Source organism: Watersipora subatra, chromosome 10 (assembly GCF_963576615.1).
Source record: "Watersipora subatra chromosome 10, tzWatSuba1.1, whole genome shotgun sequence".
Lineage (NCBI taxonomy): Eukaryota > Metazoa > Bryozoa > Gymnolaemata > Cheilostomatida > Watersiporidae > Watersipora > Watersipora subatra.
Genome location: NC_088717.1, coordinates 41,089,356 through 41,107,427, shown reverse-complemented (window position 1 = coordinate 41,107,427; position 18,072 = coordinate 41,089,356). Strand labels below are relative to the sequence as shown.

The 18,072-nt window shown below is 34.0% G+C and overlaps 1 protein-coding gene across 1 annotated transcript; it reads right to left on the bottom strand.

The window, feature by feature from the left end:
- Positions 1–4,740: 4,740 nt before the first annotated feature.
- On the bottom strand, positions 4,741–17,705 carry LOC137407078 (uncharacterized). The gene is made up of 6 exons (XM_068093684.1): positions 17,628–17,705; positions 13,439–13,531; positions 11,170–11,233; positions 10,812–10,884; positions 9,066–9,218; positions 4,741–4,983 (listed from the first exon to the last, which is right to left on the bottom strand). Exons 1-6 carry the CDS (start codon positions 17,635–17,637, stop codon positions 4,741–4,743), a joined length of 636 nt encoding a protein of 211 aa, XP_067949785.1. The 5' UTR covers positions 17,638–17,705.
- Positions 17,706–18,072: the final 367 nt, after the last annotated feature.

The window sequence follows — 18,072 nt, the reverse complement described above, 5'->3', positions numbered from 1 at the left end:
CCCATACGGGGTATCCGGGGTGAGAAAACAATTTTTATATACATATATATATATATACACATATATATACACATATATATACACATATATATACACATATAAATACACATATATGTATACACATATATATTTATATATATATGTATATATATAATCGGACTATCTGAGTTCAATCCATGTGCAAGGCAGTTTTTTTAGCACCCTTAGCGTGGCTTCGGAGAGACAGACATGGCTCTTATTATAGTAAAGACTAGCTGGTCTACCCTTACCTTCGAGACAGACATATAACATAAACATTAAATTAAACTTAAATGAATTTATCTGTTTATTTAGTATTTAGTATCATGTTTACTATAACTTACAATGAATAACGTTGAACTGAGATAAGGAGTAAGCAATGCTTCGTATCTCTTTCAGGTGTGTGGGAGGGATTTTGGTGAATAGCATATCGGCAGTTTTGTTATTTTGTCGCAATCACTACACAGACAGCCAAATTTTTATTTTAAAAGAAGTTTTCGTTGATATTGTATGGCAGAAAAAAGTCGGAAAAACATTGGCTCTCATTTGGCCAGGACGAAAAACATTTTCTTCTATTTAGTAAGAAGAAACAATCTTATAGCAGGTCTTTGCAACCCTAGGGTGCACTGTATTAATTATGCTTAGCCTTGTGATATTGAGCACTTGCTAGTAGAATTGTTAGTTTTAAATCTAGTACGAGGGTGTTTTTCGTTGCTAAAACTTGATCGCTATAGCTAACTAAGCAACAGACAAGCATTGATATTTATACTATATACAGTAGATTTGATGTGTGTCACAAAGTGCATGCAAGCAGAAACTACTCATCAGCTTGTTGATAATATTATAACTCAACTGTCCAATTTGGCCAGGGACATAAATCGATCAAGTATTTGACACCTTAACAGCAACAGTAAAGCTGTGTGTCTATTCTAAGCACACTTCACATTGACTGTATAAAACTATGTGTCCGTTTTGAACACACTTCACATTAACAGTGAAATTGACACCAACAGTAACTGCACATTGATAGTAGCTATGAGGTGTTGCGTGTTTTCAAGACGCTGAACTGATTTCATTGTAAGGACACTAGTTTATTCAGAAAATTGGTTGAAAAATTAAGACTCTTTCTGGTTTACTGTTTCTTGCATTTAATAAGTAAAAATTAAAAACATAAAACATTTGATTTTATACTGAATTCTACTGTTAATTACAATCACATTCTTTTTTTAGAGATAGAAGTGCAAAAGGTGGTCATGTGCTCACTCACTCATCTGTGCCTTTTTGATCACTTTAACTCAGTAAACTTGTTGCAGAGGCTAGTGAAGTAATTCTATTACTTTTAAATCGTCAACTGGTCAGTCTAACTAGCTTTGCATTGAGTGAAATCACTCAATTGTGAGAAAGATGCAAAGTCAAGAAACAGGAAATTTCAAATGAAAATACTAAAAAAATTAAAAACGGGAGTTGTCAACTTTTAGAGGAGACAATTTAGTGTTTATTAAATGGTCTTGATATGAGGGAATGGACAGCATCTTCCCATTTGCTCAAAAACTTTCACCAGACATAAAAACTCAGTAGGAGTATTTTTTTAGCATGTTGCATTGTTTGTAATTTGTTCTATTGCATGGAAATATAAATTAATTGAAAATTCTTATTTTCACTAATAATTTTTACTAAAGATTATTGACTTACATTGAAATTGACTAAAAATTATTAGTGAAAACAAGTAGTTTTTAGCAAATTTTTGCTCAAGATTATTGCAAATTTAATAGGTCCTTGTCAAATTTTAAGGTTTAAAAATGATTGTCTAAGGAGTTATGTTGAATGCTGACCTATGGCAGCAAAGTAGGCCTAAATTAATAGCATTTTGGTATGTCTTGGTCAGTTTGCTTGTTTTTGTTTGTTTATCAGTAAATTAACAACTATCAACACAAACAATGACTGTATTTCGTTTTATATTTTTTCATAATGCAAGCATTATTTGATAGCTGATCAGCAGCATAATAATCAAAAGACAAAGTTAGTTTTATAAAAACAAACATATTCCTTCATCTTGTTTAATGGATACAAGCTGTTGAGAGAGGGCCAAGTGTGACAGCTACAGACAAGTTATCTAAGCGGTTAGAGCTGGAGCATAAAGAATTTGGTCATCCTACATAAATCTGTTGGCCTTATTGGCTTGTTCTTTCTGTACAAGTAGAGCCGACTAGCTAATTAATGTCTCATCATTTTGTCAATTGAATAATACTGTAAATACCAGCATAGTACTGTAAATACCAGCATAGTACCGTAAATATCAGCATAGTACTGTAAGTACCAGCATAGTACTGTAAATACCAGCATAGTATTGCAAATACCAGCATAGTACTGTAAATGTCAGCATAGTACTGTAAATACCAGCATAGTACCGTAAATACCAGCATAGTACCAAAGATTTCAGCATAGTGCTGTAAATATCAGCATAGTACTGTAAATACCAGCATAGTACTGTCATTACCAGCATAGTACTGTAAATACCAGCATAGTACTGTAAATACCAGCATAGTACCGTAAATACCAGCATAGTACTGTAAATACCAGCTTAATACTGTAAATACCGGTATAGTATTGCAAATACTAGCATAGTACTGTAAATGTCAGCATAGTACTGTAAATACCAGCATAGTACCGTAAATACCAGCATAGTACCAAAAATTTCAGCATAGTACTGTAAATACCAGCATAGTACTGTAAATACCAGCATAGTACTGTAATTACCAGCATAGTACCGTAAATACCAGCATAGTACTGTAAATACCAGCATAGTACTGTAAATACCAGCATAATACTGTAAATACCAGCATAGTACTGTAAATTCCAGCATAGTGCTGTAAATACCAGCATAGTACTGTAAATACCAGCATAGTACTGTAAATACCAGCATAGTACTGTAAATTCCAGCATAGTACTGTAAATACCAGCATAGTACTGTAAATACTAGCATACAAGTAGTGCCGGCAAATAAGTCGATATCTAAAGTCTGATTTAAACTCCTGACTATGACATGTACCTGTCACATGTCGACTCTCTTTTCTGGTTAAATCGCTTGGTTGCTAATAGATCAAGTTCATCAATAGATTTAGCCGGCATCAGAAGCAGGCGATGCGTTGCTAAAGAAATGGCATTTAAAAGCACAATCAGCAAATATGCTCATGTTTGGTTGGTGTCGTCTGCAATACAACACTTAAACAAGTAATTAAGAGAAGACAATGCTACTGAAGATCAGAGGGCACGAAAACCTGCACCTCACCATCCCAAGGGCTCACCCCGTCAATTAAACGAAGAAGCTGCTGCCCCTGATAACACGTATCTAACGAAAAACAAAAAAACTGCTTGCCTGTTTGTTATTTATTTAAATTTTGTTTGTTTGATTGGCTTTTTCATACTCACACATAAGCATTATACGCGCGTGTCTTCTTATTGTGAGTGCATCATCTTATGGTTTTTCAATTTTTCGATTTAATCACTCTACCAATGGTTAATTGTGGCGAATTTTATTGCTATATCTTATCCAAATGTCTATACCTTATAGCTTACTATTATCACACTTTTTATAATTGGTTTTTATGCTTGGTCAGTTAATTGAAATATGGTGCTAATATGAAAAAAAAGACTTCAAACCCTATTATTAGTAAAGTGATTAAACAGCATTTTGTGTTGTGATAAATATTATAAATGCAATTTGCAAGTTTTTGAGTTTTATTTTATTTTAGTTTTTAGTTTATATTTAGGTTTTCTTGAGCGTCCCTAACAAGTTTGTAGCATTCTCAAACATTGCGAGTTTATGCAATACTAGTGAATGCCCGGCATTGCACGGGTAATAAAAAAGTTTTCACCCAGAAAATTTCTTTATGCAATGAATTTTAGTAACTCAAACTTGTAACCTAAACTAGTAATTTAAATTTCTACTATAATAAGAGCGGTGTTTGTCAGTCTAGCACCAGCTTGTGCTTATAATTGTGCTTATAATCATTATGTTACACACTTTATCTCTCACGCGATTATGGTCTTTAAGCGTGCAACTACAATGTAGTAACCAGTAGTATTTTTGCAAAAGCTGCATAAGTATGCCTACAATTCTTTTCTAATACTGTGAGAACAGTGTAGAGTAGTGGTTAGCTCGCCTCCCTGCAGCACTGGAGATTCTGAGTTCAATTCCTGGGAGACACGGATTTTGAGTTTCTAGATTTCATCTCTATAACGGGACATACCAAGAACAGACACTTTCAAATAAAGATACGCTATAATTAATGTATTGCTTCTTTGTTATTTGGCCGCATCGCAGTACTAATGTATGGCATACTTTGTATCATGTTGTAGCAACCAATGGCTTGCTCTTAAAATTCAACTGTCTGGATTTCTGTTGACAAATTTTTTACAGTTGTAATAAAATACATGGACAATATCACAAAACAAATAAGATATTGAAATATACAATGTTTATATGATTTATACTACTTTTATTGCAGCAGAAAGGCATAGCCATTTAGCAGATATCATAATCACTTACAACGGTTGGCTATTGTGAGTGTATGTGTTCCACAAATCCAAAAACAATTCGGATGCAAAACTGGAAGAGGCAACTTGAAACTGGGTAAATATTTAAAGAAATTATTAGCAAATCATGTGACATTGAGGAAGAATGAAGTGACCGATGTCACAGAAAGTACCCGTCTGTCTGTATCACTGCTTGTCTTTTATGTAGGCCCGCAGTGTCTTTATGAGCTCATCAAGTCCCTCTTCTGGTTTGTACGAGTCAGCAGAATCATCGGAGTTACTCGCCATTGGCTCTGCTCTAGTGTTCAGCTTTGGTTGTTGCATCTGCTTATAACCTTTTTCTTCGATAGCGCGCTTCCATCCTGGTGGGTTGTTTGTGTGCTTCTTTGCCAAGTCAATGTATTTTTGCAGTATTGCTCCTTCATCTTCCTAAAAAGCATTAAAATCAAATGCAAAATATAAATAGATAAAATTGTATCCATGTACATTTAGGAAAACCTTAGCAGAAGTCACTACTGTTCAATGGTTCTTCATCTTTTCAATTCATTAGTATAAGAAACGGAAGAGAGACTGACAGACCATTTCTTACACTTTTTCTAAGCTCAAATCTTCAATACTTGTTGAAGAAAACTTCATTTCGGAATTTTACAAATAATTTGCTTCGAACATAAAATTATTTACTTTTTATTTTTAGAATTGATAAGAGACTTCATATAATATTGCATTATTTTTACTATCACTCAGAAGAGTGATAGAATATTTAGGTCAGCTTATTTAACACCTATTTAAGTTAGAGAATTTAGCATAATGTTACGTTATGTGCGCAAACAATAGTAACAGTAGTCATGTTATTAGTAAAAGTAATAATAATAATCTGGCTAGAGTTATAGCTAACATGTCTTTTGAAACAAGATAGAAATCAGCAATATTAGGAACATAGAGAATACTCAGGAAGGCTATTCAGTTACAATAAAAAATGAAATGGTATTCTTTGACTTTTAGTTAAAGCCTGTAATTATTAATCTTTCCAGTGGTTAGACCGAGAGAAAATAGTGTGCAATGACATCCCAGGTTAGGGGGCCCTCGCTTAATGCCAACATATCACTGGCTGAAGAGCTGAGGGAATCAACAAAGACAATAATAATAATAATAATAATAACGATCATAATAATAAAAAATAATAATGACAATAATAATACTAGTAATACTAGTAATACTAGTAATACTAGTAATACTAGTAATACTAGTATTACTAGTATTACTAGTATTACTAGTAATACTAGTAATACTAGTAATACTAGTATTACTAGTATTACTAGTATTACTAGTATTACTAGTAATACTAGTAATACTAGTAATACTAGTATTACTAGTAATACTAATACTGAATACCTGATGAGAAAAGACCTTACCTAATACCAGTATTGCTAACCGACAAAACTCTAAGAAATATCATTGATAATACTAATATGTAGCTTCAGTCATACACCGGAAACTGTGTGGTACCAATGAACTACAGAATCACAAGAACTAGTGTGATGATCGCGTTGAATCATTGTTAAAAAATGAAAATGTAAAGATATTGTAGGGATTTCAATATACCCACTGACTGTGTCATAAAAGCTAAAAGGCCTGATAATGTAGTAGGGGACAAGCTAAGGTCAGAAACACTGATTGCCATTATTGCAGTCTCTGATGATTTTTCAGTGAGACAGAAGGACTAATAGAAAATGAAGAAATACGAGGACCAGGCACCGGAGGTAGCCTAAATGTGGAAAACAACAGCACGAGTTATCTCCATCACGGTAGGAGCTTTCAGTGTCAAACATCGAGTTACTGCTTGGATAGCTCTACTGAGAGTTGATGCAAAAAAATACCCATTAATACAAGAGACAGCTCTGCTAGGATCAGCTAATATTCTCAGGAAGGTCATGTTTATCCCAGTCTAGTAGAACTAAGTCGATGACAAGAAATAAACCCAGCTTAAGCTGTGGTAAAACTGATAACAATAAATAATAATAGTGCCTGTGTTAGGTGAGCCTACATGGGAACCCACTAATGTCGGCTTGATGCCAGATATGTAACTGGACTCCCACTACTTTGTGACAAGAACCATCACTAGGGTCAAAGGTCCCTGGAGAGAATCCCAATAAAAGATTTGTGGCATTTTGTGAGTTAGATACTGAAGTAAGGTAAGAGGAGACAACTTTGATAACAATCACCACTCATTTCAAGGGTGACTAGACAATAAAAAAGGAATCTTTAGAGCACTGGGGATATTATTGAGACTTGTCTACTCTAGCCAGCAGCGTACCTGTGGATGAGCGCTTGTCATTCTGCTATCTGTCTCTAATAAAAATAATATTAATAAGAATAATACTAATGATTGATGAAAATTATGGAATAAGGAGGATAACATAATTGTAATAGAATGGCACTACATTATGTAATGACAGCGTGCAGAGACCAGCGATGGCTGCCTACTGACAACATCACCGACGCTATAGCCGGCCCTAGCCCAGGCGCAGCGGAAGAGTAGAGTAGATACCGAGAAGAGTAGACAAAGGGCCAATAAGATCGAGGGGCGGAGCCTCGCCAAGGTGCAAGCCTAAGCCTGCACCTATAAAACGAGGCAAAAAGAACGCAAAAGACAGGGACCACAGTCTTTTGCATGTTGTTTTGTTGTTATTCATACCCACTAATCACATGCATTCATATATATTTGTAAACTCTTTATATATTTTATTTCTTGGCACTCGGTATCTTTAATCTTGTGGAGCAGTGAAGGGAGCTGACAGTTTTCTTTACAATTAGCTAGCCAGTGGTTACTAGTTGTAAACAAGACTGTATGGATACTAGAAAGACAAGAGGTCATTCAGTGCAACAGATCAGGAATCAAAAGAGATGAACTCTTGTCTAGGATTGACCAGGAAGAGATAAAGAATAGGACACTAACAGATAAAATGGAAGAGCATCAGGTACAGAGATTAGAGCAGAACCAACTGAAAAAGATGGAGATGTGAATAGAGATTCTCAAAGCCGTAATAAGAGACAGATCTTGAAAAAGAATGGACCTAAGGAAGATACTAAAATTAAGAGAAAAATGTAGGAATGAGGAAACAATAAGAATGCACACACTAGAAGATGCAGATAACAACCAAAGAGTGCCGGGTTTACAGAAGATAAGGTATGATCAGAACTGAGGCAAGAAAAGGAAGCAAATCAATAAACTATATAAGAAACCCTGTACATTATAGAGACCAGTGAATTAATCTATGCTAGAGCCACTAGAGTTCTACAGCAACTAGATCAGTTGCAAAATATGCTGGATACAGAGTAAACAAACACACAAAGTAGCGCCTTTGAAGTTCAAACCGGATAACAAACTAGCAGAGTTGAGTAAAAATTTAGGGACATAAATGAAACTCAAAAATGGCCAGCAACAGGCAACTCAGATATTGAAGTTTAAAAACAGAATCGAGCATGGTTGAAGGTCGCAACAATTTATGCATCGGCTAACTTAAGGTAGTTTTATAAGCTCTCAAGTTGTTGTTGTTGTTGTTGTTGTTGTTGTTGTTGTTGTTGTTGTTGTTGTTGTTGTTGTTGTTGTGGCTCATGTACTTGGGACAGCTTGAAAGCTTGCCTTGCATGCAAGCGGTAGGCGTCCCTTACATGCAGACTATAGGAAAAGTAATAGTAGCAATGATGTAGATACACTATAGGAAATAGAATATAGGTCGCATACCTACTTTAAATTAATGAGAAAAAATATAGGTCGCATATGTACTTTAAACTGGTGATAGAATATATAGGTCGCATACCTACTTAAATTTAGTGAGAAACGATATTTATCACGTGGCAACTTTAATTTAGTAAATGATGACATAGTTTGTATAGCAACTTTCATTTGGTGAGGGTGATATAGGTAGGTCACACGCACATTTTTATTTAATGGAGTAACACAGGTTACATGTATGTACATGTAAGTCACATGCATACTTCCAATTAGTGAGGTACAACATAGCCCATGTTCCACTTTTATCTGAAGTGCAATCTAGGTCACTAATCTACTCTTATTTAGTAAAACATAGAGGTAACATGCCATTTTTATTTATTTATTGAGGCATGGTATAGGTTACATGTTCACTTTCATGTAGCAAAAAAGATCCTGAAGCTGTCAATGTTATACCTTCCATAATAGTGTTTCGTTTCATGTTAACCTGTTAACAAAATCAAAAAATTGTATACTTAGAGCTTAATCTATCTTTTCATGTCCACGATTCTACATTATTTGTTTAAATATTTTCACATTAAACGAATATATCACATAGATTTAATGTATTTAAATATTGAGTCAGCAGTTGAGCATGGATATTGACCTCAAGACTTGGGCATACAGACTTTGACATCCCTTGAGCTAGCAAATTAGGAAGCTAGTTCCATATTCTATAAGCTCTGTAGTTATTGACCCAAAACTATGGATACGCAAAATAGTATTACTAGCAGTTTACCTTGGAATTATCTTCTCCTGCAAGTCCTTCTGATTCTGAGCTGTACTCAATTGGGTCAGTGAAAATATATACCTTCTCTTGCTTGGTGACAATGTACTTCGGAACCTGCGGAGAACTTTCCTGGCTCTCATTGGCCAACCTCTCAAGGCTTGTCTAAGGTATGAAAAGAATATTAGGAATGCTCATCATGTGTACAAAAATGTTCATTAAAATGCAAGTATCAAAGAGGCGCATGGATAATAATTAAATTTCACAATGATACAATATGTTTGCTGAAGATATTTTTAATTAGTTTTCTAACTAATTAGTTTGCAGTGAGTTAAGTGCGTTAATTAGGACTTGAGAAGGGTCAATATTCTTATATTGCTTTATACTGATATAGAGAGTATTATAACACAGGAGTTGTCAACCTTTTGAGGAGACAACTTAGGATTTATCAAAAACTGTTGATAAGAGCTGGCGGAAAGCAGTTTTCCATTTGGTCAAATACTTTGACTGGACATAAAAACTTTGTAAGAATTTTTTTTGTTTTTTTTAGTATGAGAATGAAAGCCCAATTCTTTAATAATGTGAGCCCACTCTCACAAGATGCATTGTGAGTAAAAAACAAGTTTAGAAGTAAAGCTGGAGGAAAATTCCATTATTAGTAATTTTGTTATCAATCGTGTTACAAAATGCTTTCATTCCTGAACAGCATTTCATCGTCGTCTTATTAAAAATCAGAATATCAGACTTGTTAAAAGTTGATAGTTATTTTTAGGCAGTTCACACTACGTAGCTTCATTTTTACAGATAAAATTGTTTCGTGGCGATTGGGAAGGTAGACAATTAGAAAATCATCACCATTTAAAGAGATATCGCCAAATAAAAATGATTTATCTCAAATCTGACGATTTTCAGAGTGAGCGATACTGGAACTAAAATGGTCTATTTTATAATATGTTCATTCCATGGCTTTACATGCACATGAGCCTTTATAAAATAAATATTACTAATTATCACAAACACAAATCAATTTTTTAAAATTAAATATACTAATTTAAATCTTTTTCAAAGTTTGCAAGCATTTTTACATAATAATATTGCAATGTATGGTGAATCGTCTATAAATAGACAATTCCTCTACAAACAGATAATAGATTTGGTTTATATATAATTCTAATCTATCGTCTATAACTAGACAATAAATTTGTTTCGATATTTTAAGTTTGTAATATTAAATCATTTGGTGACTTTTAGAAATCTGGCTGCAATTCTCACCTACCATAGTTAGCTTTATTTCAATTATCAACTTCCTGTTGTAATTTTTCTAGTCTGTTTAACTAATCTATAGATTAAAATAAATAAAAGAAACACTGTCAGAGAGTATTGTAAAAGAGTTCTACAAGAATACATTGATAAAAACAAGTGATTTTGGTTTTTAAATTTATTGGTAACGCTTATTCTAATTTTTATGCACACATAGATAACAGGGTTAAAAAGTACTTGTGACGGTTTGCCAATAAATTTTTTTTAGAAATTTTGAGAATTAATTTATATAATAATTAGAGATTAGGCAAATCAAAAAATATGATTTGATGAATATTCAGAAACTAATCATTGTCGTTTTGTCAAGGCTTTTTAAAGATTACTTTTTGTGTCAGCCTGACATATTTATTTCTTTATTTACATTGGTTAAACAAATAACTAGATAGGTGAATGATGGTAAAGCCAATGTAAAATAAGGTGTGTAAAGAGTATACATACTTCAGTTTGGTAGACTGCTTTTACATCCAACTCATCCAGATGAGACATTAAATAGTCAATAGTCTCCTGCATTCTGTAAAAATATACAATAGATGATATGAAAGTACGTGTGTAATAGAGTTAAGTTCTTTAACACATTAGACATATTTAGAGCAACCATAGACGTCTTCTGGTAGGCTTAATGAATTTTTTATTCATTTGTTTATGTTGCGCTATTTATTTTATAACGAATGTTGGAAGTTTACGACTTGTTTGCATCTATTCCTTCTTGGCAGTTTTAATTGTGACACAAATTAACACTTGGTAGTCATAGCAACTACAATGTATTATACACCAGGAAGTCACAATGTTTACTTACTTAGACTCTTTAGAGTTTGTCTTCATGTTCCCATCACTAGACCTCGCCTGGTATTTGACACTCTCTGTAAGATAATGCCTAGATAGCTTAAACGCCCATATACTTTACATAATACAAGGTATAGAGCTGGTGAAAAGTAACTCGCTGCTAGGTATAGCAAGCATTGTAAATGTGAACTGACAGATGCTCTTCAACATTTTTTTTAGTAATTTATACAAACGTAACAAAGCAGCGATGTTGTGTCAGTGTGTGTCATTGAAGCAATTGGAATACCTCCATAAGCCATCATTATTTTAAAAGCTCGAGTGTCCACCCTAGTACAATAGCTAAAAATCAATAGTCTGTTAGCTCAATAACTCCCAACAGGCATGATGTTGCCATTTTATTTTATTCACATTGCTAGGCTGCCAGCCAACAGACAGAGATTAAAGCTTCATATCGTTGGTATGAGAAAATCAATCTCTTCTATCTGGTATTTCTCAGCATCAGCAGCTCAAACTGTACGCTATGCTGCAGTGGTGGTGAGAAAGCCTTTTTGCTATGCTGTGATTAACAGCGGCAAAACAATGTGGACAAATTAGCTCAGATGAGGCAAGCTTCATTGATTTTGTGCTGTTGCACTAGTGTATGGCAGCGTGGTGTAAAATGCATAATTTTATGTATCAAAAACGGCTCTATTGAACAGTAGAAAAAAGAGTTTTAAAAAATTTGCATTTGCAGCAAAGCAACGCCACTTAAACGACGCCACTAAAAGTTTTGTATTAGCTAGCTTCTCTTTAAAAGCTTTTTTAAAATAGTTGAAAAAAATGTTTTTTTTGGCATGTAATGAAAAACATCATGTTGTTGATGATTATTACTGCCAATAAAAATTTATACATGCAAAATGATTTTCAATACAAAGTTGTGGCATACTCAGCATCTGTAAACCAGACAAATAGGTTTCCATTTCGTGGAATTTATAAAATTAGCAATTCAATCTTTGAAAAAGCTCACAAACTGTTTGTTAGAAACTGGTGTTGATTTTAGACATTAATCATTTCTGACAAATTTAAGCAACTAGTAGATTTTGTAACTATGGTTGGTTATATCAGTTACACCTACTCATGCGCTTCACTTCATGCTGTTATCAAAATCATCTGTCTGTAACTAGGAGCAACTACATTTGCTATGACAATATTCATCGATTTAGCCTTATATTCTACTATTTTTCTGCTATTTTTACGATGTAGCATCATGGTGACACTATTGATTAATTTGAAACGCATATTTAAATTAAAGGAGTCACTTAGTAAATGATCTTCGTTTATTAAAACACTTATCATGATAAAAGGCAGCTGTGACGCAGAATACTGTTGAACAAATCTTTGTAATCACGCAAATCATTTGCAGCGTCTGTCGCGTTTACCAGTAACATCAAAGCTATAGCCTCTTATACTTTTCTTTATAAAGCTTTTCAAATTTTCTGGCAACTTCTACCGGCTGCTTCAGAGTTTTTAAAAACTTACACAAACCTTCAGTAGATTTTATCAGAAAGTATCGGTATTTTTTTATCATTTACGATTGTTTGTGATGTTTGAGGTGATCTAATCGCCAGGATTTTTCAAGGTTAAAATCGAAAAAACTTGATCACGATTAAAACACACAGATAAAATGAAAGGGTCTTCATGACATCTATAGTCGCAAAGAGACCGACGACAGAGTAGAGACGCTTAACCCTGCAACTCGACTGCAATAGTCGGTATTAACTATAGCAATAATACCGGCTAGTGATGTCATTTCAGCTCATATTTTTCTTTTGAGAATTTTAATCCCGATGAAGTTTTGTCGATTTTAGCATTGAAATATCCTAGCAGTCGGATCATCTCAAACATCAAAAACAATCGAAAAATAATGATAAAAAATATGATGTGATACTTTGAGATAAAATCTACTAAAGGTTTGTGTAAGTTTAAATTGTTTAAAAACAAACTTTTAGTAGATTTTATCAGAAAGTATCGATATTTTTCTATCATTTGCTATTATTTTGGATGTTTGAGGTGGTCTGACTGCCAGGATGTTTCAAGATTAAAATTGACAAAACTTGGTTTCTGTTAAAACACTCAGACAAAGCAAACGCGCAATTGTGACGTTTATAGTTGCAAAGAACTGACAGAATAGAGATGTGTAAGGTTAAAGGTTAAGGTTAAACTAGAACACAATAACCGATACCAACTAGGGGCACATTTTTGCGCATATTTTTCTCTTGCAGCGGGTAAGTGTCATGTATTACCTCTAGTAGGAAAGCTATCTACTCGTACAACTGACTGCAGGGTTGCTGTGATGAGCAGGAACTGTATTATGAAAGTCATTTCTTCAGCAGGATCTGTAACAGACAGATAGTATTACAAATCAAATCAAATTTATTTGTAGAAGCTAAAGGGATATTGGAAAGTTTGTCATAAGCATAAAAACATTTCTGTATCAATGCAGTGAGTTTAATCAAAAATGAATTGATAGAAAATATGAGTTATTATTATTTAGTGAAGTATTTTCAATAGTTTACTAACTGCAATCTCATTTCAAACAGAAATGACTTTTCATATCATGTCATATAAGAATACTAAAATGTTATCATCAGCTAGTCAACAAAATCAAATGAATGAATGATATACTTAATATGACTATAAATGACCTTATATAATTTATAAAATAAAAATAAAGCTCAATTAAATCACAATGACTGCAACGAACATTTTTATCTGTCTAGGTACACATACATGTATTTAGTGAACAAGTTTCATTCAAGTTTAAACATTGCATCAGTTAATGGTTCTTTTACATACCACAGCTATTAATTGTTAGCTCCAACTTTGTCAATCAGGACGATGTACTCCATGAGCAGTTTGCCTAGCTTGAGCAATCATTCAAGCTTCTTTAAATTGATTTAAGTCTAAACTGCCTAATTAAAATTGATTCTCTATGTTAAACAGATAATATTGTGAAAATTAAGTAGTATTTTTATACTTTACAAAAATATGCTAAGAATTTAAAAGTTGTTAAAAGTTTGAATTCATTGAAAATCATCCACTAAACAGAAACCACTGCATGTTTACTTATAAATCATATTAAAGTTTAGTTACTAAGTATACTTACTGTTAATGAAGTTGAAATTCTTCTAACATACAATATTAAATTGTAAAATTATAAAGGAGCGTCGACGTTTATACCTTATCTGACAAGATTGGCAGGTGCTCACCGTGTTAAATACTCAGAGACACCCCTGAGACAGTAATTTATGGATCAGGTGATGTCAGCGGTGCTAATACCTCATTATTATCTTCAGATATTGATTGATCTTATGCAAATGTTATGAGTACCTCAGCTCATTAAAACAGTTCATGTCAGCTATTGTCTTACAAGCGTATGCTCAATGTGATTGCAACATCAGCGTGGTTACTGATAATGTCAGTTTGAAGTGGGCTATGTGTCTTTATCATCAATATGACGCAGACCTAATTTAAGATATCAGTGTCACTAATATGTTAAAAATTGTATTCTCTAGCTCAAAGATAATATTTTTCTAAATCTTTTACTAAACAGCAGCTAAGTGATAGTCTGTCAGAAGGAAGACTAAATGCAACGCTCATTTGGCAGATAGAGCGCTTTTAGGTGGGATGCCTCGCCAGCAGCTTTTCTAGGAGTTGAATACCCACCTGCTGTTGACAAGTAAAGCCCTTGAGACCACATTTATATTAATAAAAAACTTTTGTTTGTCTTGCTTGTAAAAAATTCTTTGTTGGACCATTTTTCTGTAGGTCTGCATAACTGTTATACATTGCCACATTTTATTGCCTATTTTATACAAACTTTACACAACATGAGCTTCCTGCTTTCTGCCAAATCGCTAAAAACATTTTGTTTCAACACTCCATTTGGTTTTTTGGTCCTTGCTTCTCAAACACCCACCTGCCGGCTATTTGATCAAAAATGAAATTAAATTTCAGTCACCAAAAAGCTAAGGCTATTAAATTCGTCCCCAACTAAAGACATGCTAGATTAGTTTACCAACACACGCTGTATCTGTTCCACTAACAAAGTAAAATTACAAATGTACAGCATAATGAATAAAATATAATATCATATTATTAATTTAGAGAATGATAATTCTATGGAGCAAAGCATCTTGCACGGGCTGTTTTAAAGAATCTATATACCGGTACATGATTGTCTATATACCGGTACATGATTGTCTATATACCGGTACATGATTGTCTATATGCCGGTACATGATTGTCTATATGCCGGTACATGATTGTCTATATGCCGGTACATGATTGTCTATATGCCGGTACATGATTGTCTATATGCCGGTACATGATTGTCTATATGCCGGTACATGATTGTCTATATGCCGGTACATGATTGTCTATATGCCGGTACATGATTGTCTATATGCCGGTACATGATTGTCTATATGCCGGTACATGATTGTCTATATACCGGTACATGATTGTCTATATACCGGTACATGATTGTCTATATACCGGTACATGATTGTCTATATACCGGTACATGATTGTCTATATACCGGTACATGATTGTCTATATACCGGTACATGATTGTCTATGATTTACTAACAAGGATATAAAGTGTTAGTAAGAGATGCTAAGAGATGTTCAACTCATTAAAGATAAACTTACACAAAGCTTTAGTAGAATTTATCAGAAAGTGTCGCTATTTTTGCATCATTTGGATTGTTTTTGATGTTTGAAGTGACCTGACTGCCAGGATGTTTCAAAATTAAAATCGACAAAACTTGATCGCGGTTGAAGCGATAGGAAGAAAAATTCATGCGAAATGATGTCGCTAGTTGCTATCATTGCAATTGTTGATAACTGCTATTGCGTTCAAGTTGTATTGTTATGCGTCTCTACTCTGTCGGTCTTTTTACAACTATGAACATCATAATTGCATGTTCACTTGATCTGAGCTGAGCATTTTAATCATGATCAAGTTTGGTCAATTTTAATTCATGAACATCCTGGCAGTCAAATCACCTGAAACATCAAAAAGATTGCGAATGGTAGAAAAATACCGACACTGTCTGATCAAATCTACTAAAACTCTGTGCGAGTTTATCTTCAAGAAAGCGCAGTTAGGCATATTGTGTGCACCTTATTGTCCCTGCTTTAACTGTATATCGAGATTAGCAACAACTCAATCCAATCATTTGAACACTTATGTAGTTCAGCGCATAAATACATAGCTGACTACTAGGTATGGTCACAAATACATAGCTGACTACTAGGTATGGTCACAAATACATAGCTGACTACTAGGCATGGTCATAAATACATAGCTGACTACTAGGTATGGTCATAAATACATAGCTGACTACTAGGTATGGTCACAAATACATAGCTGACTACTAGGTATGGTCACAAATACATAGCTGACTACTAGGTATGGTCACAAATACATAGCTGACTACTAGGTATGGTCACAAATACATAGCTGACTACTAGGTATGGTCACAAATACATAGCTGACTACTAGGTATGGTCACAAATACATAGCTGACTACTAAGTATGGTCACAAATACATAGCTGACTACTAGGTATGGTTACAAATACATAGCTGACTACTAGGTATGGTCATAAATACATAGCTGACTACTAGGTATGGTCACAAATACATAGCTGACTACTAGGTATGGTCACAAATACATAGATGACTACTAGGTATGGTCATAAATACATAGCTGACTACTAGGTATGGTCACAAATACATAGCTGACTACTAGGTATGGTCACAAATACATAGCTGACTACTAGGTATGGTCACGAATACATAGCTGACTACTAGGTATGGTCACAAATACATGGCTGACTACTAAGTATGGTCACAAATACATAGCTGACTACTAGGTATGGTTACAAATACATAGCTGACTACTAGGTATGGTCATAAATACATAGCTGACTACTAGGTATGGTCACAAATACATAGCTGACTACTAGGTATGGTCACAAATACATAGATGACTACTAGGTATGGTCATAAATACATAGCTGACTACTAGGTATGGTCACAAATACATAGCTGACTACTAGGTATGGTTACAAATACATAGCTGACTACTAGGTATGGTCATAAATACATAGCTGACTACTAGGTATGGTTACAAATACATAGCTGACTACTAGGTATGGTCATAAATACATAGCTGACTACTAGGTATGGTCACAAATACATAGCTGACTACTAGGTATGGTCACAAATGCATCTTTATTCCAACATGCTAGTGGCTAGTTCTAACTAATCAGAAAAGAGATTATTGAATAGCTCTTTATGTGTGAAAAGCTCCTAGTTAAGTTTCCTAATTTCGGATTTAAAATCTTAAAAATCAACATTATATCTTCCTTCAGCAAATAAAATGTCTGATAAAACTTATGAGATGTGCAATTATTTACTTACATGTGTTCATGCTTGTTTGGGATGTTGTGCGTTAGATGTGAGCTAAGTGACAATATAAGAAAGTGTGTACTCCTTCTAGCTTTAACTCAGACATCCCACACAATGTTGAGTTGATTATTTTAGTAGCCAGTATTATATAGTATGAGGTTCTGATTGCCTCTGACTGGTACGGGGTAATAAAGCAGGCAATAAAGATAATTATAGATGTTTATTGAAAGGGTGCAGGGCGTAGCAATTGATTACGGATTTTCAATATTTCCTATAATTGATTAGCCAAATAAAAGTTCAGGCAAAGGCCTTCATGTTAAAATGTTGTATTGTTACACCATCTTTATAAGCCAAAAAGGAAATACTAAGCAGCAATATAAAAATGTAAGGAATGTATACATACGGTCGAAGTTGCATGTAGTCAACAACTGACCGTAGGAGATTAACACGGTCAACA

What these genes read in the sequence shown, in the direction of transcription:
- LOC137407078 (XM_068093684.1), bottom strand. An exon ending in AGATAGCTTTCCTACTAGAG is followed by an intron (nt 11,234 to 13,438) that starts GTAATACATGAC and finishes ATTATCTTACAG; the next exon opens with AGAGTGTCAAATACCAGGCG. An exon ending in AAGCAGTCTACCAAACTGAA is followed by an intron (nt 9,219 to 10,811) that starts GTATGTATACTC and finishes TTCATACCTTAG; the next exon opens with ACAAGCCTTGAGAGGTTGGC.